Here is a 16,597-nt window from a genome sequence, read left to right as displayed (position 1 = left end):
TTAACTCATTATGTTGAGATACTAAATCATTATTTTGATAACGTTTCTCGTTATTCTGACATATTAACATTATTTTGAGAAAGTTTCTTGTTATTTTGAGATACTAATCATTATTTTGCAATACCAACTCATGCATCAAACCCCCTCTGTATAACTTTGCTATATATTGATTGCACAGCAATTATAAATAAATTAAGTAATGTATAAATACATTTAGATTGGACATTATTTTAGGGGGGGTGGGGGTCACAAGCAAAAACGGTTGTTGAATAATATTGTTAAAATATTAGTTTATTTTGTGTCCTCCCAAAGTACAAACAAGGACAGGGCTAATGGATTGCATTATAATGTAAAGGTGTTTCCATTGTTTTGTCCAACCCGTTTAGTTGTTTACAACACATGGGGTTGCAAGATGATGGGATATAAAACAAACTAAATTCTGTTTATTTTTCAAAATTTCTCTAATGTTTTTTTTTTTTTTCCTTGTGCAATATTTTATAACTTCACCTCCAAAGATTATTCAAATGAAACGGTCTCTAAGAAGGACGAACCACTTCCCTGCGAGTTGATGCTTCTTATTAACCAGTCACAATCAAAAGGATGGAAACCAGGATGTAAAGAACATGGTGATACAACGTTGTGGTGGTCACTTTAATCACCAAGAGAGTCCTGTGATGAACACGTTAGCATTAACAAGGATGCTCAATTCAAGACACATTCTACGACGAAATGGTTTATTTTGTAAAGTGGTTGAAAGAACAGCTTTGGACATATAACAAGAGATGCAAGGCATGTTTGTAGCCACAATTTTAGAACGTAAGCAATCTGAAAGTCATACAAAACTAACTTTCCAATCAAAATGACACATTACGGCTGTGTTTTGTGTGGAGCAAATTCTGTATTAACATAACATACATGTGGGTCATTTCACTTGTCCCCTTCATCACAGAAACAATTAGTTAGAAACGTATCAAGTCTAAAAATATGGTACAAAAAGGTACATACAAACACGCACACAGCTACACTTGTATGAAACTGAAGTACAGTGAAAGCAACTTTGCAGTCCACTCTTGTAGTAACGTAACACAGTATCCCGACTATTTTACAGTCTCACATGCTCTACACAGTTTGCTCCCCACTAGCCTTTAGAGCTGGAACCGCCAGCACAAATGTCCCAATCTATCAATGTTTTTATGTAGGACGCTGTGAATCGGTGCCACGTATCTTGCCACGTCACCGTCCCGTGAGAAATCCCTGCAGAACAGCCCCTTCTCTGAGCTGAAGACAAACTTTTGGGGCATGGGCCCATTGCCTCTCACGAACTCCCACACAGCCAGGAGCAGCAGCCTCACCTCGAAGGGAGTGAGGTGGGGGAAGGCTTCGTGGACGTTAGCTAGCACAGGAGGCAGGAGCTGGCCCTCCCCCATGCAGGACACCAAGAGACAAGAGGCCTGGAGGTGCCACGGGGAGTCTGTAGACAACACCTCGCGGGATGATTCCCAGTGGGCCAGCAGAGTGGCGAGGAGGCCTCGGAGCACAGCTGAGCAGTAGCAGAGAGCCGGCCGTCCAGCTGCCACCACCTGAAGCAGAGGGAAGAGCACCGGGTGGGCCTCAAAGCAACGTCGAATGTGGATGTCTCGCTCCACCGTGGTGCGGGCGTGTTCTTCTGGGGGCCAGGACAGCTCACCATTGGCCACATCGGGACAGACATTTTCCACAATTGTAACTGCAACAACCTTGGCCGCCTCGGCGTTGATGGGCAGCGGCTCGTCAGGGTAAGATGGAGGTCGTGAGCCGTTGAGACCAGAGGAACTGCAACACTGAACGACGACAGCTAGCAGAGTCTGGACGTTCTACAGAGAGAAGAAAATGATAATAAAACATTTTCAGTCTTTTCTGCTGCAGCACAACTTTAATCACTTTCAAGTGTATTTGATAGTCAATTCTATACTTTTCTGTATCTTTACTGTGTTCAATATTCAGAATTTACTTGTGTGGGCGAACCATATATATTTACCTCCAACAAATAAGACTTTATAATTATATTTCCGTTCAAATGTTTGCGTAAAAATTTAGTTTCAAGTTCAAATTGATTGAAAAGATTGCTGAAATGTGCATTCATGGGAAAAGTTGAACGTGCTTCCCTAATCTGTATATAGCATCGACTGCTCTGCAGTTAGCTTATTGTATCCACATTCTGCTTGAAACTGTACTAAAGTATAGTTCTAAAATTGTGCAACTTACCTGCATGACCCCCGATGGGTCAGGAAGTGGTGTGTCAGTGCGGACCTTCAGCCCCTTGCCAATCACCCCGGCATGAAACACAGACCACACACTGCCAGAAAAGTTGACGGTGGTACCGAAGCGACAGTTGATATCCAGCAAAGAGGCTCCGATGTCAGGAGACACAGGCGGGATCTGTGGCAAAGGGGCTCCAGACATGTCTGCGATCTGCCCTCCAAATAGGCTAGCATTGCCTCGATGTAGCGCCCCCTCAACCAGCTGCTGAAGTACCGCTTTGAGAGTGAGCGGAGAATATGCTGCGAAACGTGACAGCAGCAGGACTGAACAGTTCACCGCCTCGCCTGCCTGTCCCGCATCTCTCCCCAGCTTTCCTACTTCTCCTCTTCTCCGCAGCGCCAGAAAGAAATGAGTGACGGCAGCACGAGAGAGCAGGAGCAGGTGTGCTGGGGAGGAGGTGCGAGGGAGCGGGCTACAGGACAGGAGGCGCACTGCAGCATGAGATACAGCCGGGTCACCGTGGAGAAGGAGCGGGCCAAAATCATGGAGGTGTCCCGAGACCGCTGAGCCCACCTGGATGGCCATGGAGGACTGAACACCTGCTGCTCCTCTTCTCTCCTCATCCTGACTTTGGATGGCTGTGGCCATGTTAAGCAACAGCTGCCTCAGCTGCCGGGGACCCAGAGTGTGTGTGTGGATCTGGGCAACACAGCGAGCTACAGCGGCAGGAATGAGTCCCGCCATGCAAGAGGAGAGAGTGGTGTGGAGCTGCCAGGCCAGAGCCAGCTCCTCCGGGTTGTGGGCCTGGGTGAGGAGCTGGCAGAGGGCTTCAGTGGCCACGCTGGGACCACCATACACCGACAGTAGACACAGCAACTGGTGCAGCCAGAGGTGACGCTTCCTTTCCAGTCGCAGAGTCTCGGCACAGAGCTCACCTACGTGAGCCTGCAGCTCCTCCAAGAAGGGGATGACCCTCTGGGGCTGAGAGGAAGCAGAGCGATGGGAGTTGACTTCAGCTCCCTCTGAGCGGTTGAAGACTAGTTTGTGGAGATGCAGAAGCAGCATCTGGAGGAGGCGATCGCAACCTTCTCTGACACCTTCATGAGGGGAAGGTGTAGGGCCGGAGATGATAACTGAGGCCGGGGTCGCTGTGTCTGCCAGAAAACGGAGGACCCGGGACCCTCCTGATGGGCTCTGGCTAATAAGGTGGACAGCCAGCCCCAGCATGTTATCCAGCTCCTCTCTGGGGATGCCCTGCAGCAAGGCCTGCAGCTGCAGCAGGATAGGAGGGCGCAGCAGCTCCACAAGCTCTGCAGACACCGCACCAAAGAGGTTGGGGGACATTGCAGCGAGCTGCAGCAGAAACGGTACTGCAGCCCGACGTAGTTGAGGGGAACTCTCCCAAGACGTTGAGGATGAAGTTGGAGATAGAGGGCTAGATGGACTCAGGCTTTCCTGAAACATCCTGAGCAGCTCCTTCCTGATGCTGTCTGAGTGGTGCACTGCAAGGTGTCCAAGGATTCCCACCACTGAGCCAATCTTTGGCACTCTGCTGCCTTTATCCACTCCCATCACCATTAGCCCTGTGTCCTTAGCGCCATGAGCACAGAAGTCCTTGAGTCCGCATGCCAAAACTCGGCTGATGATAGTACCGGGGAAGGCGGAGCCGATGTGAGCCACCACCCAGTCAAAATGCGGAGAGTGCTGAACTGAGGTGTCCAACAGAGCATCTACACACGCGTCAGGGCACCAGGCCAGCATGGCGGCCAAACACTGAGAGTAGGCCTCCATGAGGGACCGGGTGGCAGCACAGGACATCCAGAGCTGGAGCAGCTCGTTGAGGCTGGAGGAGTGGGGGGCCACCCTACGGCCGGCGTGCTTGCTGCTCAGCTGGCCCAACAAGTCCACAGCCCAGGCAGATACCAGGGGGGCCCAGGCCCGGGGGTTGAGACGGATGAACTCTGACAGAACGCCATGAACCTCCTACGGACAAAACAGAAATAGTTAATACCATTTTCCCGGATATGTTTTGCAGAGAAACATTTAGGCTGGCGAGATTGTGTAGGGTCTGGATCCGTTACTCCGTTACAAATACACCTCAGATCATTTGAAAAGCAAACTCAAATGTGCCTCTTCATCTTGATGTCATTTCAGACACTTAAATGGAAGCAATGCAGAAAGTTTTTATTTAATTTTTAAGTTGAGGCACAAAACGCTGCAATCTGCAATAATCCGCCAATTATTTTGATGATTTCAAAAAATCTATTTTCTCCGACACGGCTTTGTTGAACCATTTGCTCAATTAAGGAATATTACCGACTGTTGTTTCTTTATATCAGGCCGCTGCTTTGAATAAGAGACCGTTGCTATGGACGCTGTTTTAGTGGAAGCAAAACAATAATTTTCAAATGAATAATTAAATCCTTAAAACTGAGAAGCTGGAACATAGAGGGGGATAATCATCATCATAATAGTTACTGATACATTTCCTGTCGATCGACTAATTGATGAATAGACTGAATGCAAATGGCCTGTAATGTCTTATAATCTGTAGAAACGTTTCAATATTTGTATCATAGTTCTTCATGATTTTAAAGATATGGTAATGGTTTTATATGAAGTTCTATGTGTGTCCTAGCGTTATCGTACCTGTATGATGTCCTCCAGGTTGGCACTGACCCCGGAGCTGGCCTCGCTCTCGGTCTCCAGGTTGTGCAAGAAGGCGGAGACGTGCTCATCATACACGCCCCTCAGATGCTCCAGCACCGCCCCTCGACAGGCCGGGACAGATCGCAGCAGGCGCACAGCACAGCGAGCGTGTTCCCGGACACTGAGCTTCCGGCCCTGAACCGTGTCAACGCCACTGATGAAGGACTTGATCTCCTGGGAGAGCTCCTGGGCGCTACAGGAGAAGAGTGGACATGATGAAATGATGGGAAAAGTGGGAAGTTTAGCATCCACAAGCAGAACATGATGAGGAAAAGGAATGAAAAAAAGAGGAGCGTGTCTGTATGTATGTATGTGAGAAAAGAAGGTCCTTTCAGACTACCCATGAATATCTATATATACACAAACTAACAAGCAAGAGAAAGATATATTTTAGGGCTGCAACTAAATTGGCAAAAATGACATAATGTGCTATATCTTACTAAATCAGAATTTGTCTTCTTTCTTTGTAAATTGAATATGTTTGGGTTCTGGTTTTTAAGCAAAGCAGGCTATTTAAGGAAGACACATTGTAGGCATTTTTCACTATTTTCTAAAAGTATTGTTCCATTAAATTACTAAATTATTGATTAATGGACAAGAATTAATAACAGAAAACTAAAAATTATCTTTTTCAATGCATCGATTAATTGCGTATTCCAAACAAATGTCTTTAAGAGGTTTTGGCTTTTAAGACTCATAATTCAAAAACTGTAACTTGATAATGTTGACATTTTTCCATGATTTATTTTAAAACAATTCCTCAATTAATTATAAAAAAAGTTTGATTATTTTTCAGTCGATCAACTAATCGAGTAAGTAATCGACTTATCCATTTAACGATAAATCGATAGATAGAAAAATAATCACCGTTTAAAAAAATCCCCACGAACTAAACAATTAATCATATTATCAATAATAATAATAATAATAATAATAATAATAATAATAATAATAATAATAATTAATTGCATTGCAGCCCTACAATATATTCCATTTAATTCACCCAACAAATGATGGATACTACTCTACTAGCTTTGCTCCAACTGTTATCATTTTGAAGTATTTTTGGGTGATGGCCAGAACAAATAACATGTTGGTCTCTAACAACTTGACATTTGTATAAGTCTTCTTTGAACCTGTAATAGAGTACATGAACAATCGTTTAACTGAAACTGAAAAGTACTCAATGTAGACCTTACGTCTTTTGTTAATCCAGTAACTTTCAACATGAGCTGGCTCCATAGAACAGTGTAGGAACACAAACAGATCTGACCTACTAATATTCATGCAGTTTAATTAAATACAAAATCTACTAAACTGACTTTAGAGTCTAAATGTACTTGTTCTGTCAGACAGTTTCCTCTCCCTCACCTCAGGGCAGTCTGCTGGCTGTGAGTGTGTGAGCTCTGCATCGCTTTCAGCGGACTCCCGTCCAACACCACAGACATCGTTTGGTCTTTTAACATTAAAGCGTCACATCAAATCCTCTTCTCGGCGGTGGGGGGCTTCGACGTGAGCGATTGTGATAGTGTTTTGTTGTTTTCTCTGTACAATATAGGAAAAAATAAATGGAAAGGGCGCTCCGAAGCCGGAAGTTGGGACTTCTTCGTCGTTAGTAAAACGTAAACCGACACTGACAGTTGACGTCACTGGCGGCATCTAGTGGCACTCGGTGGTACTGATTGGATATATTTATTTAGCCGGTGACAATGTTCTGTTTCCTTAGTATAGATTGCAAAACCATTTTAATAGTGAACTAATACATTGGGATAACATAAGATGAGAACAACTGTTATTGATCCTCAAAAGGTTACATTTATTAGAAATGAGAAACAAGAAAAACAATTTCCCTTGGTGTTGTAACGATCAAAATAAACAAATATAAAGAGAGAAAAACTGTTGTAATACAGTCATAATATAAAATATACCTTTACAATTAAAATATGTAAAAAATATATTTTAAAATGAGCTGTAAAGTGTTTCAAATGTAGATGGTATGTGCAACATAATTAAATGATGTGTAAATGTTCACAATATAAAGTAAAAGTTATGAATGCTGTATATTATATATTTTTTCCTTTAAGTAATGCATTGATAAATTTGATTTAAAAAATAAAATGGTATTTTTGATTTGACAATAAATAAATATGTGTACTTATTCTGACAGCACATTTTAATAAGGCTTTGAGACTGTACTTCCTTTTATTCCATTTATTTGTGTGTTTTAATTTTATATTCCTTCTCATAACTTGTGACATAACATGTGTTTTCCTTGCTTTAATATTTACAGTTTTTATTTCATTATCACTTTAATTTAAAAATGTTTCTGTAAGAAGCTGTTTTAAAGAGATGTTGATTCAACTATATGATCATTTTGGAGGATGTAGCTTGAGGTGCTGTTGAATTGTATTGCATTATACAGAGTTTTTATTGTTTAGCTTACCCTCAGTGGTCTAAATGTAGTGGAAACAACAATAGAAAGACCTGTCAGTGTAATGCTATACAATCTACACCTCTCTAAAACAGTTTAAACGAAAAACTGAGCACTATAACCTCCATGGAGGTAGGATTTATTGAAGGACTTTTGTATTTAGATTACATTAATTTAAAATAGGTTTACCTAATAGGTTCTGTTGTGTTTATGTATAGCTTCAGATACCTAGGTGTGCAGGTTTTCTTTTTAAAAGGATGTAAAAAATAAAAGAACAGAGTAGAAGAGAATGGAGTACTTTCGATGCTCCTGTAGTGTTTACTGATATCCATGTGGCAAATATGGGAACTGATTATTATTGTTATGCAGTGGGTTTTATTTTCCATTTTATGCTATACATATTTTTACTATATATTTTATTTTCCATCTTATTTTTCACTTATTGTAAAGCACTTGCTGTTCTTTTGTATGAAAGGTGCTCTACAAATAAAGTTATTCACTATTATTATTTTAAATTGCAAATTGCGTGTAAATTACATACAATTTGTAGTATTGTTATTATTCTAATTATTATTCTTATGATTTGTTTTTGTTTTTACTAAGAGCGTTGTTTAAATCTGAGGCCAACAGCGTAAATGTTGACGTTGGAATTACTTTTATTCTGAAGGTCACGAGCTCATAGCAACAATCAGCTGATCGTTGACAGCTGGGTTTCGGTGTCTTTGACGTCGCCTCTGATGTGAGAACCGAAATTTGGACATTATAGTTAAAGGTAAGAGGACTGACAGTTTACATAAACTGACCTGTCATGGCAGCCGAGGCTCCGTGTTCGTGGCACTGCCGTGTTTTATAGCTGATGTAATGTTAGCTACATCCAGCGGCTGTTCAGCCATTCGGGTGACGTAAACACTAGCTCGTTACCTTTCTGCGTCGTAGCTTATATTGTTTGCTAACACTGAATTGGATGACCCACTGTCTACATTATAGGGACATTTAAATGATGTAAAGCTATTTATTGGCTACGCATCTAAAAGTGCTGGTTAAAAAATATCTGAACAAAAAAGATGAAAAAATACTAATTCCCAATTAGTTGTTGGACATTGACATTTTGACAATAAATGGTATATTTAAACTTAGGTTTTATGTTGTACACCTAGTTAAAACTATTGCAGTATAATACAATAATTCGGCAATAAATCCTACCTTTGTGAATATTATAATAATATAATTTTACACAGGTAATAATTAAACTTTATGATTGTTTTGGAGGCTGTTGTTTGGGGTGCTGTTGAATGAAAAGGCGTTGTAATAAAATTATATTTATTTGAGTGTAGTATAATGCAGTACAGTTCAACAGCACCACAAACTACAGCCTCTGAATTACAAAATGATCATAAAGTTGAATAATTTCTTTATTATTATTAATATTTAAAAATGTTTCATCTTTATTATTATAACTTTCATGAAGGTAGGATTTGTTGGTGTTGCTTTAGTTTTATCTTGGTCAGGTGTACCTAATAAACTGGCAACTGAGGTTATATAATTGTAATAAATGTACAGACATGTTCTGATACATCATTTGGGTAATCTAAAGTCAGTATGCCTGATTATTATTAGTGATCATACAGTACATCATACAGTACCTGTGATGATAATAAATACAGCATTACATGCGTTCCACAGGCAAGCAAAAATGTGAATGTATTATTAACATGCTGTATATAGACTTGTATACGTTTGGAGGTAACAAAAAAAAATCAAGAGCAAACAATCACAAACACACAGATAACTAATCACTAAAGGGAAAGGGAAAGTTTTCTGTATCTTTTACTTTTTCTCTATCTCGTGTTGTGTGCTGCTATTTGGTTTCTAAAAGGATTTGTTCCTTCAGGTGCTGAAAGTTAACTGAAAAGTCAAACCAGGCAAAACAAACACTGACATGGCGCCGACACTGGTAAGGAAATCACATAATCTGAAAATAGAAAATGAGTCCGCAGTGTTTTTTGCTGGTTTTGTGTTCCATTATATCAAAGATGTGTCATTATGAATCTTATATAGCGTGTGTCCAAGGTGTTTGTATTTATATAGCCCAATACAAGTCTTGTCTTGTCTTGTTTTAGTTTAAGCCAGACACTCCTGCCATGTCAAAATGTACTGCAGTTGTTGCCAAACAAAGTCTGTTGCAAAGTCAAACATCTTTCTGTCTTTTCCGTTCCAAGTTTGATGAGAAACCAGAGCTCGGGGACTTGATTGAAATCTTCCGAGGCTCCTATCAGCACTGGGCTGTGTATGTAGGCGATGGCTTCATTGTTCACTTGGCACCACCCTGTGAGACACGCACACACACACACATGCACACGCACACGCACGCACACGCACACGCACGCACACGCACGCACACGCACGCACACGCACACGCACGTCTGGAAAAAAAACATTAAAACTATCACATGAAGTTTTTCAGAGCTGAATATCAAATCAAATCACATTTATTTATATAGCCCAATATTACACATGTGTCTCAGTGTGCTTTACAGACTGTACAGGTTACGACACCCTCTGTCCTTAGACCCTCGCATCGCACAATGAAAAACTTCCTAAAAGAAACCCCATAATTAAAGGGGGAAAAATGAAGAAACCTCAGGGAGAGACTGAGGAGGGATCCCTCTCCCAGGATGGACAGACGTGCAATACATGACTGTGTGTACAGGATAAACAACATAGCACAAATACAACATTTGACAGAAATGATGTTGTGTTGAAAAAAAGAAAGTTTGTATGAATCCAGGAAAATGTCAAAAAGGCTTCCCGGTGTCCAGCAGGACCAGGTCAGCAGGCGCAGCCACGATTCCTGATCCTAACGTAAACTTTATCAGTGGCAACCTGCCACATGAGAGACAGACACTCCGGGGATGATGCCCCGGATGTTGTGTTAGTAACATACATTTACATCAATGCATACAGATAGAGAGGGAGAAGAAGAGAGGGAGGGGAGGAGAGAGGAAGAGAAGAAGGAGAGCAGGGAGGTGTCCCCCGGCAGTCTAAGCCTATAGCAGCATAACTAGGGGCTGATCCAAGGCAAACCTGAGCCAGCCCTAACTATAAGCTTTATCAAAAAGGAAAGTCTTTAGCCTGCTCTTAAATGTGGAGAGTGTGTCTGCCTCCCGAACACAAACTGGAAGCTGGTTCCACTGGAGAGGAGCTTGATAGCTGAAGGCTCTGGCTCCCATTGTACTCTTAGAGACTCTAGGAACTACAAGTAACCCTGCAGTCTGGGAGCGCAATGCTCTAGTTGGTTTATAAATTACTATGAGATCTTTAAGATATGCTGGAGCCTGACCATTAATTGCTTTGTAAGTCAGGAGAAGGATTTTGAATTCTATTCTGTATTTTACCGGGAGCCAGTGCAGAGCAGCTAATACAGGAGTAATATGATCCCGTCTCCTAGTTCTTGTCAATACACGTGCCGCTGCATTTTGGATCAACTGAAGAGTCTTAAGCAACTTTTTGGGACAACCTGATAACAATGAGTTGCAGTAATCGGATTAGATTATTTGTTCATAATTCATAAACTGCTCAAAAAACAGAAAATATTTTGTAATGTAATAATAAATAAGTAATGTTTTTCTCTCCTTTCTTTCTTTCTTCTCCTTTTACTTGATAGCTGAGGTCCCGGGTGCCGGCGCCAACAGTATGATGTCTGTTTTTTCTGAGAAGGCCATGGTGAAGAAAGAAGAGCTGTGGGATGTGGTGGGAACCAACCAGTGGAAAATCAACAACAGCCTGGACGATGAGTACAAGCCCCGCCAGGCTGGCGTCATTGTGAGGGATGCCTGTGCGATGGTTGGCGGCGAGCTGCCGTACTGTGTCTTCAGGGGGAACTGTGAGCACTTTGCAAACGAGCTGCGCTACGGAAAAGCCGAGTCCAGGCAGGTCAGTTGAGACTCTTTTTTTTCTGGGCTGGAGTGTAAATCAGATGTTAGAAAACACAAAAAATATATACAGTATATATTGAAGGAGTTCAAATGATTGTGCTGGTGAGATTGAAAAACAAACCAGATGGGTTATGAAGACATTTCACAAAATGTAATCATATGATAAAGCAATTTATAATTTGATACAGGAAGCAGACAAGGTAACAGTTATCATGTCAGTCATGATGATGAAAAAGAAAAATTAATACAGCCATGAAAACCTACCAAACCTCTTCGACAGCATATTAACATCATATTGTAGTACATGGTACTACATGTATTCCCCAGAGTTGTGGATCATTTGAATGAAGCACAATAGACCGAATGAACAAGAAAACAGGGATAGAGGCCACATTTATGGAAAATAAAACGCACTTGATAATGATAGTAAAAAATAAGGTGATAATTAAAACAAAAATGAATTAGAATTCAAAAACGACTTCATGAAAGAAAGGGAAAGGAAAGGAGAGACCCTGCCCGGAGGAAGCCCGGGACCCCCGTCTGGAGCCAGGCCCAGAGGGAGGGCCCGACAGCGAGCGCCTGGTGGCCGGGTTTGCCACGGAGCCCGGTCGGGCGCTGCCCGAAGAAGCTACGTGGTGCCTCCCATCCATCCATCCTGTGGGCTCACCACTCATGGGAAAAACCGCTGGGGTCGGGTGCGCTGTCACACGGGTGGCAGTGATGGTCAGGGACCTCGACGGACCAGACCCGGGCAGCAGAGGCAGGCTCTGGGGACGTGGAACGTCACCTCTCTGTGGGGGAAGGAGCCGGAACTAGTGCGGGAGGTGGATCGCTACCAGTTGGATCTGGTGGGGCTTACCTCCACGCACAGTCTTGGCTCTGGAACCGTACTCCTGGATAGGGGTTGGACTCTATTCTTCTCCGGAGTTGCCCAAGGTGTGAGGCGTCGGGCCAGGGTGGGGATACTCACTAGCCCCCGGCTGAGCACTGCTACGTTGGAGTTTATCCCGGTGGACGAGAGGGTCGCCTCCCTACGCCTTCGGGTTATGGGGGGGAAAACTCTGACTGTTGTTTGTGCCTATGCCCCAAACCGCAGTTCTGAGTATTCGGCCTTCTTGGAGACCCTGAATGGAGCCTTGCAGGGGGCTCCAGTAGGGGACTCCGTAGTCTTGCTGGGAGACTTCAACGCACACGTGGGAAACGATGGAGACACCTGGAGAGGCGTGATTGGGAGGAAGGGCCTCCCTGATCTAAACCCGAACGGTCGTTTGTTGTTGGACTTCTGTGCTAGTCATGGAATGGCCATAACAAACACCATGTTCGAACATAAGGATGCTCATAAGTGCACGTGGTACCAGAGCACCCTAGGCCAAAGGTCAATGATCGATTTCGTAATCGTATCATCTGATCTGAGGCCGCATGTTTTGGACACTCGGGTGAAGAGAGGGGCGGAGCGGAGCTGTCGACTGATCACCATCTGGTGGTGAGTTGGATCGAGGGGTGGGGAAAGACTCTGGATAGACCTGGTAAACCCAAACGGGTAGTGCGGGTGAACTGGGAACGTCTGGAGGAAGCCCCTGTCCTGGGGATCTTTAACTCACACCTCCGGCGGAGCTTTTCAGCCATCCCTGTGGAGGTTGGGGGCATTGAACCTGAGTGGGCGATGTTCAAAACCTCTATTGCTGAAGCTGCGGTGATGAGCTGTGGTCTCAAGGTCTTAGGTGCCTCAAGGGGCGGTAACCCTCGAACACCGTGGTGGACCCCGGTGGTCAGGGAAGCCGTCCAACTGAAGAAGGAGTCCTTCCGGGTTATGTTATCCGGGAGGACTCTGGAAACAGTTGCAGGGTATCGAAGGACTAGAAGGGCGGCAGCTTCTGCCGTGTCAGAGGCAAAGCAGCGGGTGTGGGAGAAGTTCGGAGAAGCTATGGAGAACGACTTTCGGTCGGCACCAAGGTGCTTCTGGAAAACCATCCGGCACCTCAGGAGGGGGAAGCGAGGAACCATCCAAGCTGTGTACAGCAAGGGTGGGACCCTGCTGACTTCAACTGAGAAGGTTATCGGCTGCTGGAAGGAGCACTTTGAGGAACTCCTAAATCCGACTAACACGCCCTCTATGGTTGAGTCAGAGCTGGAAGCTGATGGGGGATCATCGTCAATTTCCCTGATGGAAGTCACTGAGGTAGTCAAACAACTCCACAGTGGCAAAGCCGCAGGGGTTGATGAGATCCGTCCAGAAATGCTGAAGGCTTTGGGTGTTGAGGGGCTGTCTTGGTTGACACGCCTCGTCAACATTGCGTGGAAGTCTGGGACAGTGCCTAGGGGTTGGCAGACCGAGGTGGTGGTTCCCCTATTTAAAAAGGGGGACCAGAGAGTGTGTGCCAACTACAGGGGTATCACACTTCTCAGCCTCCCTGGTAAAGTCTACTCCAAGGTACTGGAAAGGAGGGTTCGGCCGGTAGTCGAACCTCTGATTGAAGAGGAACAATGCGGATTCCGTCCTGGTCGTGGAACAACAGACCAACTCTTTACTCTTGCAAGGATCCTGGAGGGGGCCTGGGAGTACGCCCATCCGTTCTACATGTGTTTTGTGGATCTGGAGAAGGCGTATGACCGGGTCCCCCGGGTGATACTGTGGGAGGTGCTGCGGGAGTATGGGGTGAGGGGGTCACTTTTGAGGGCCATCCAATCCCTGTACGCCCAAAGCGAGAGTTGTGTCCGGATACTCGGCAGTAAGTCGGACTCGTTTCCCGTGAATGTTGGCTAGGATAGGATATCGAGGCGTAGTCGTGGAGGAGAGGGGTTGCAGTTCGGTGACCTGAGGATCTCATCGCTGCTCTTTGCAGATGATGTGGTCCTTATGGCATCATCGGTCTGTGACCTTCAACAGTCACTGGATCGGTTCGCAGCCGAGTGTGCAGCGGTTGGGATGAGGATCAGCACCTCCAAATCTGAGGCCATGGCTCTCAGCAGGAAACCGGTGGATTGCCTACTCAGGGTAGGGAATGAGCCATTACCCCAAGTGAAGGAGTTCAAGTACCTCGGGGTCTTGTTCGCGAGTGAGGGGACAATGGAGCGATAGATTGGCCGGAGAATCGGAGCAGCGGGGGCGGTATTACAGTCACTTTACCGCACCGTTGTGACGAAAAGAGAGCTGAGCCAGAAGGCAAAGGTCTCAACCTACCGGTCGATCTTCATTCCTACCTACCCTCACCTATGGTCATGAAGGCTGGGTCATGACCGAAAGAACAAGATCACGGGTACAAGCGGCCGAAATGGGTTTTCTCAGACGGGTGGCTGGCGTCTCCCTTAGAGACAGGGTGAGAAGCTCAGCCATCCGTGAGAGACTCGGAGTAGAGCCGCTGCTCCTTTACGTTGAAAGGAGCCAGTTGAGGTGGTTCGGGCATCTAGTAAGGATGCCACCTGGGCGCCTCCCTAGGGAGGTGTTCCAGACACGTCCAGCTGGGAGGAGACCCCGGGGAAGACCCAGGACTCGGTGGAGAGATTATATCTCCTCACTGGCCTGGGAACGCCTCAGGATCCCCCAGTCGGAGCTGGAGGATGTGGCCCGGAGAAGGGAAGATTGGGGTTCCTTACTGGAGCTGCTGCCCCCGCGACCCGATCCCGGATAAGCGGTAGACGAAGGATGAATGGATGGATGGATTAAAAGTAAAGAAAATCAGTATTTGCAGCATGTACATAAATAAACACTGCAGCAGCTTTAAAATGTTCTACCCTGTTCTTTTCTTTTCTACATCAGTGCTGGAGATTTGTTTTAAATTGAACAAAAAGTGCGCGGTCGGTCTCTTTAATAATTTTTTAGGCTTTAATAAACACAGGTGAACCTACTTTTCCTGACAGACAGACTCAACAACGGTCTCGATTACACTGAAATAAGCATTTTTCAGCTACCGCAGAACATTTAGCCTCGGGTGTAACCTCACTGTGGGTCTTATCTGTGTCGGGCACACCACGGTCTAATATCTCAAATCTAATGGCCAACCTTTGAGGTCAATGTTTAATTTAACACATTTAACATGTACACTTAAACCACTTTCAAGATCACTTCATAGAATACATAACAAAATAAAAAAAAGCCCATAGTTTATTATTAATAATATTAATGATTTATAATGATAACATAAAAAAAAAATCAGCACCCATATTTGCAGCATCAGTAAACACTGCATCAAAATGAAAGAAGTTGTGAATGTGAAGACTCGGCTCACTAACTAAAATGTTTCTGTTTCCCTTTGCAGGTGCGTAAGGCAGGAGAAACCGTCATGTACGCAGGTGTGGCTGCAGCGGTGGGTCTGGGTATCGTGGCTCTGGCAGGAGCTCTGTTTGGAGGCGGCAAAAAAGAAAACAAGAACACATAGTAATACACGTCCCAGGTCGCCTGTTCAGGGACTCGAGGAAAAGATCACCAGCCATGCCAAACTGTTCTTCTCACGATCACACACAGAAAACTCTGACTAATGTACATCTTGTGATTTTTATCCAAACATTTGCTTGATTTATACTCAACTTTACCTCCATAAGTCCGGCACGCCTTCTTTGGTTTGAATAACAATGTAAAGCTTGTTGGTTTGGGATCTAGGCCCTGTACTTCCCTGACTTTTTAAACATTTCTAGCACACACAACACAAACTATTTACAATAATTAAGCTGCCAAGAAGGAATATGGTTAAAGTAGGTAGGTTTTTTCTATTGATATAAATAAAATAGCATGTAGTTGTTTTTGAAGAAATTATATTAGCTACTTGAGTCAAACTAAGACAAGAAGAATATTTTACATAATCTATTTATATCAATTAAATTCAAAGGTCACCTCACAGAAGAACAATGTAATGTCGAATGCACAACGGCCTTGATGAACTAATTCAACGTGCAGATTTCATGTCTAATGATTTCAAATTGACTAGAAAATCACTTTGTCTTCCTCTGACATTTAATTGTTTGTAACTGTTTTAAATAAAGAATACTTTGGGTGATTTCTGGATGGTGTCACCAACCTCAGTCGTAGTCCCGGGGTCTGTCTGTTTTGAATTAATTTAATCTGTGTTCACTTATTTCCCTCCGTGACTTTTGCTCATTTGAATCTAAGCATTTAATTAGAAGCAGCATACTGTATTATTATTAATATTAGTGTTTTCGAGACAAACCACCAACTTTGCTCCTGAATCCTCTGAGCTCTTGTCGATTTGTGTCTGTCCCATCCCAGGCCATCTCTGCAGATTTTACAGACTTTATTGGCTTTTTCTAGTCCATGAGCTCCAAACTC

At 44.0% G+C, this 16,597-nt stretch overlaps 2 protein-coding genes and 1 long non-coding RNA gene across 3 annotated transcripts; 1 reads left to right on the top strand and 2 right to left on the bottom strand.

The window, feature by feature from the left end:
- Positions 1 to 720: 720 nt before the first annotated feature.
- Positions 721 to 6,599, bottom strand: ints5 (integrator complex subunit 5). The gene is made up of 4 exons (XM_029441717.1): positions 6,322 to 6,599; positions 4,891 to 5,143; positions 2,245 to 4,224; positions 721 to 1,853 (listed from the first exon to the last, which is right to left on the bottom strand). The coding sequence occupies exons 1-4, from the start codon at positions 6,414 to 6,416 to the stop codon at positions 1,146 to 1,148; spliced, it is 3,036 nt and encodes a 1,011-aa protein (XP_029297577.1). The 5' UTR covers positions 6,417 to 6,599; the 3' UTR covers positions 721 to 1,145.
- A 1,435-nt stretch (positions 6,600 to 8,034) lies between these two features.
- LOC115014436 (HRAS-like suppressor 3) lies at positions 8,035 to 16,332 on the top strand. Its single transcript, XM_029441273.1, has 5 exons — positions 8,035 to 8,153; positions 9,273 to 9,335; positions 9,601 to 9,709; positions 11,046 to 11,314; positions 15,573 to 16,332. Exons 2-5 carry the CDS (start codon positions 9,321 to 9,323, stop codon positions 15,690 to 15,692), a joined length of 513 nt encoding a protein of 170 aa, XP_029297133.1. The 5' UTR covers positions 8,035 to 8,153; positions 9,273 to 9,320; the 3' UTR covers positions 15,693 to 16,332.
- Positions 10,903 to 15,202, bottom strand: LOC115014437 (uncharacterized). Its single transcript, XR_003832906.1, has 2 exons — positions 15,163 to 15,202; positions 10,903 to 11,341 (listed from the first exon to the last, which is right to left on the bottom strand). It is a non-coding gene; the product is annotated as an uncharacterized LOC115014437 (long non-coding RNA).
- Positions 16,333 to 16,597: the final 265 nt, after the last annotated feature.

The sequence above is a fragment of the Cottoperca gobio genome, chromosome 10 (genome assembly GCF_900634415.1).
Source record: "Cottoperca gobio chromosome 10, fCotGob3.1, whole genome shotgun sequence".
In the NCBI taxonomy this organism is placed as follows: Eukaryota; Metazoa; Chordata; class Actinopteri; order Perciformes; family Bovichtidae; genus Cottoperca; species Cottoperca gobio.
Note: the sequence above shows the minus strand (reverse complement) of the source record. Positions and strands in the feature narration are given on the sequence as shown.

Excerpts from the sequence above, each read along its gene's own strand:
- ints5 (XM_029441717.1), bottom strand. The coding sequence starts at position 6,416 with ATGTTAAAAGACCAAACGATGTCTGTGGTGTTGGACGGGAGTCCGCTG. Across the intron at positions 4,225-4,890 it reads ACCTGGAGGACATCATACAG|GAGGTTCATGGCGTTCTGTC; the intron begins GTACGATAACGC and ends TTTTGTCCGTAG. Across the intron at positions 1,854-2,244 it reads ACCCATCGGGGGTCATGCAG|AACGTCCAGACTCTGCTAGC; the intron begins GTAAGTTGCACA and ends TTCTCTCTGTAG.
- LOC115014436 (XM_029441273.1), top strand. Across the intron at positions 9,710-11,045 it reads TGTTCACTTGGCACCACCCT|CTGAGGTCCCGGGTGCCGGC; the intron begins GTGAGACACGCA and ends TTTACTTGATAG. Across the intron at positions 11,315-15,572 it reads GAAAAGCCGAGTCCAGGCAG|GTGCGTAAGGCAGGAGAAAC; the intron begins GTCAGTTGAGAC and ends TTCCCTTTGCAG.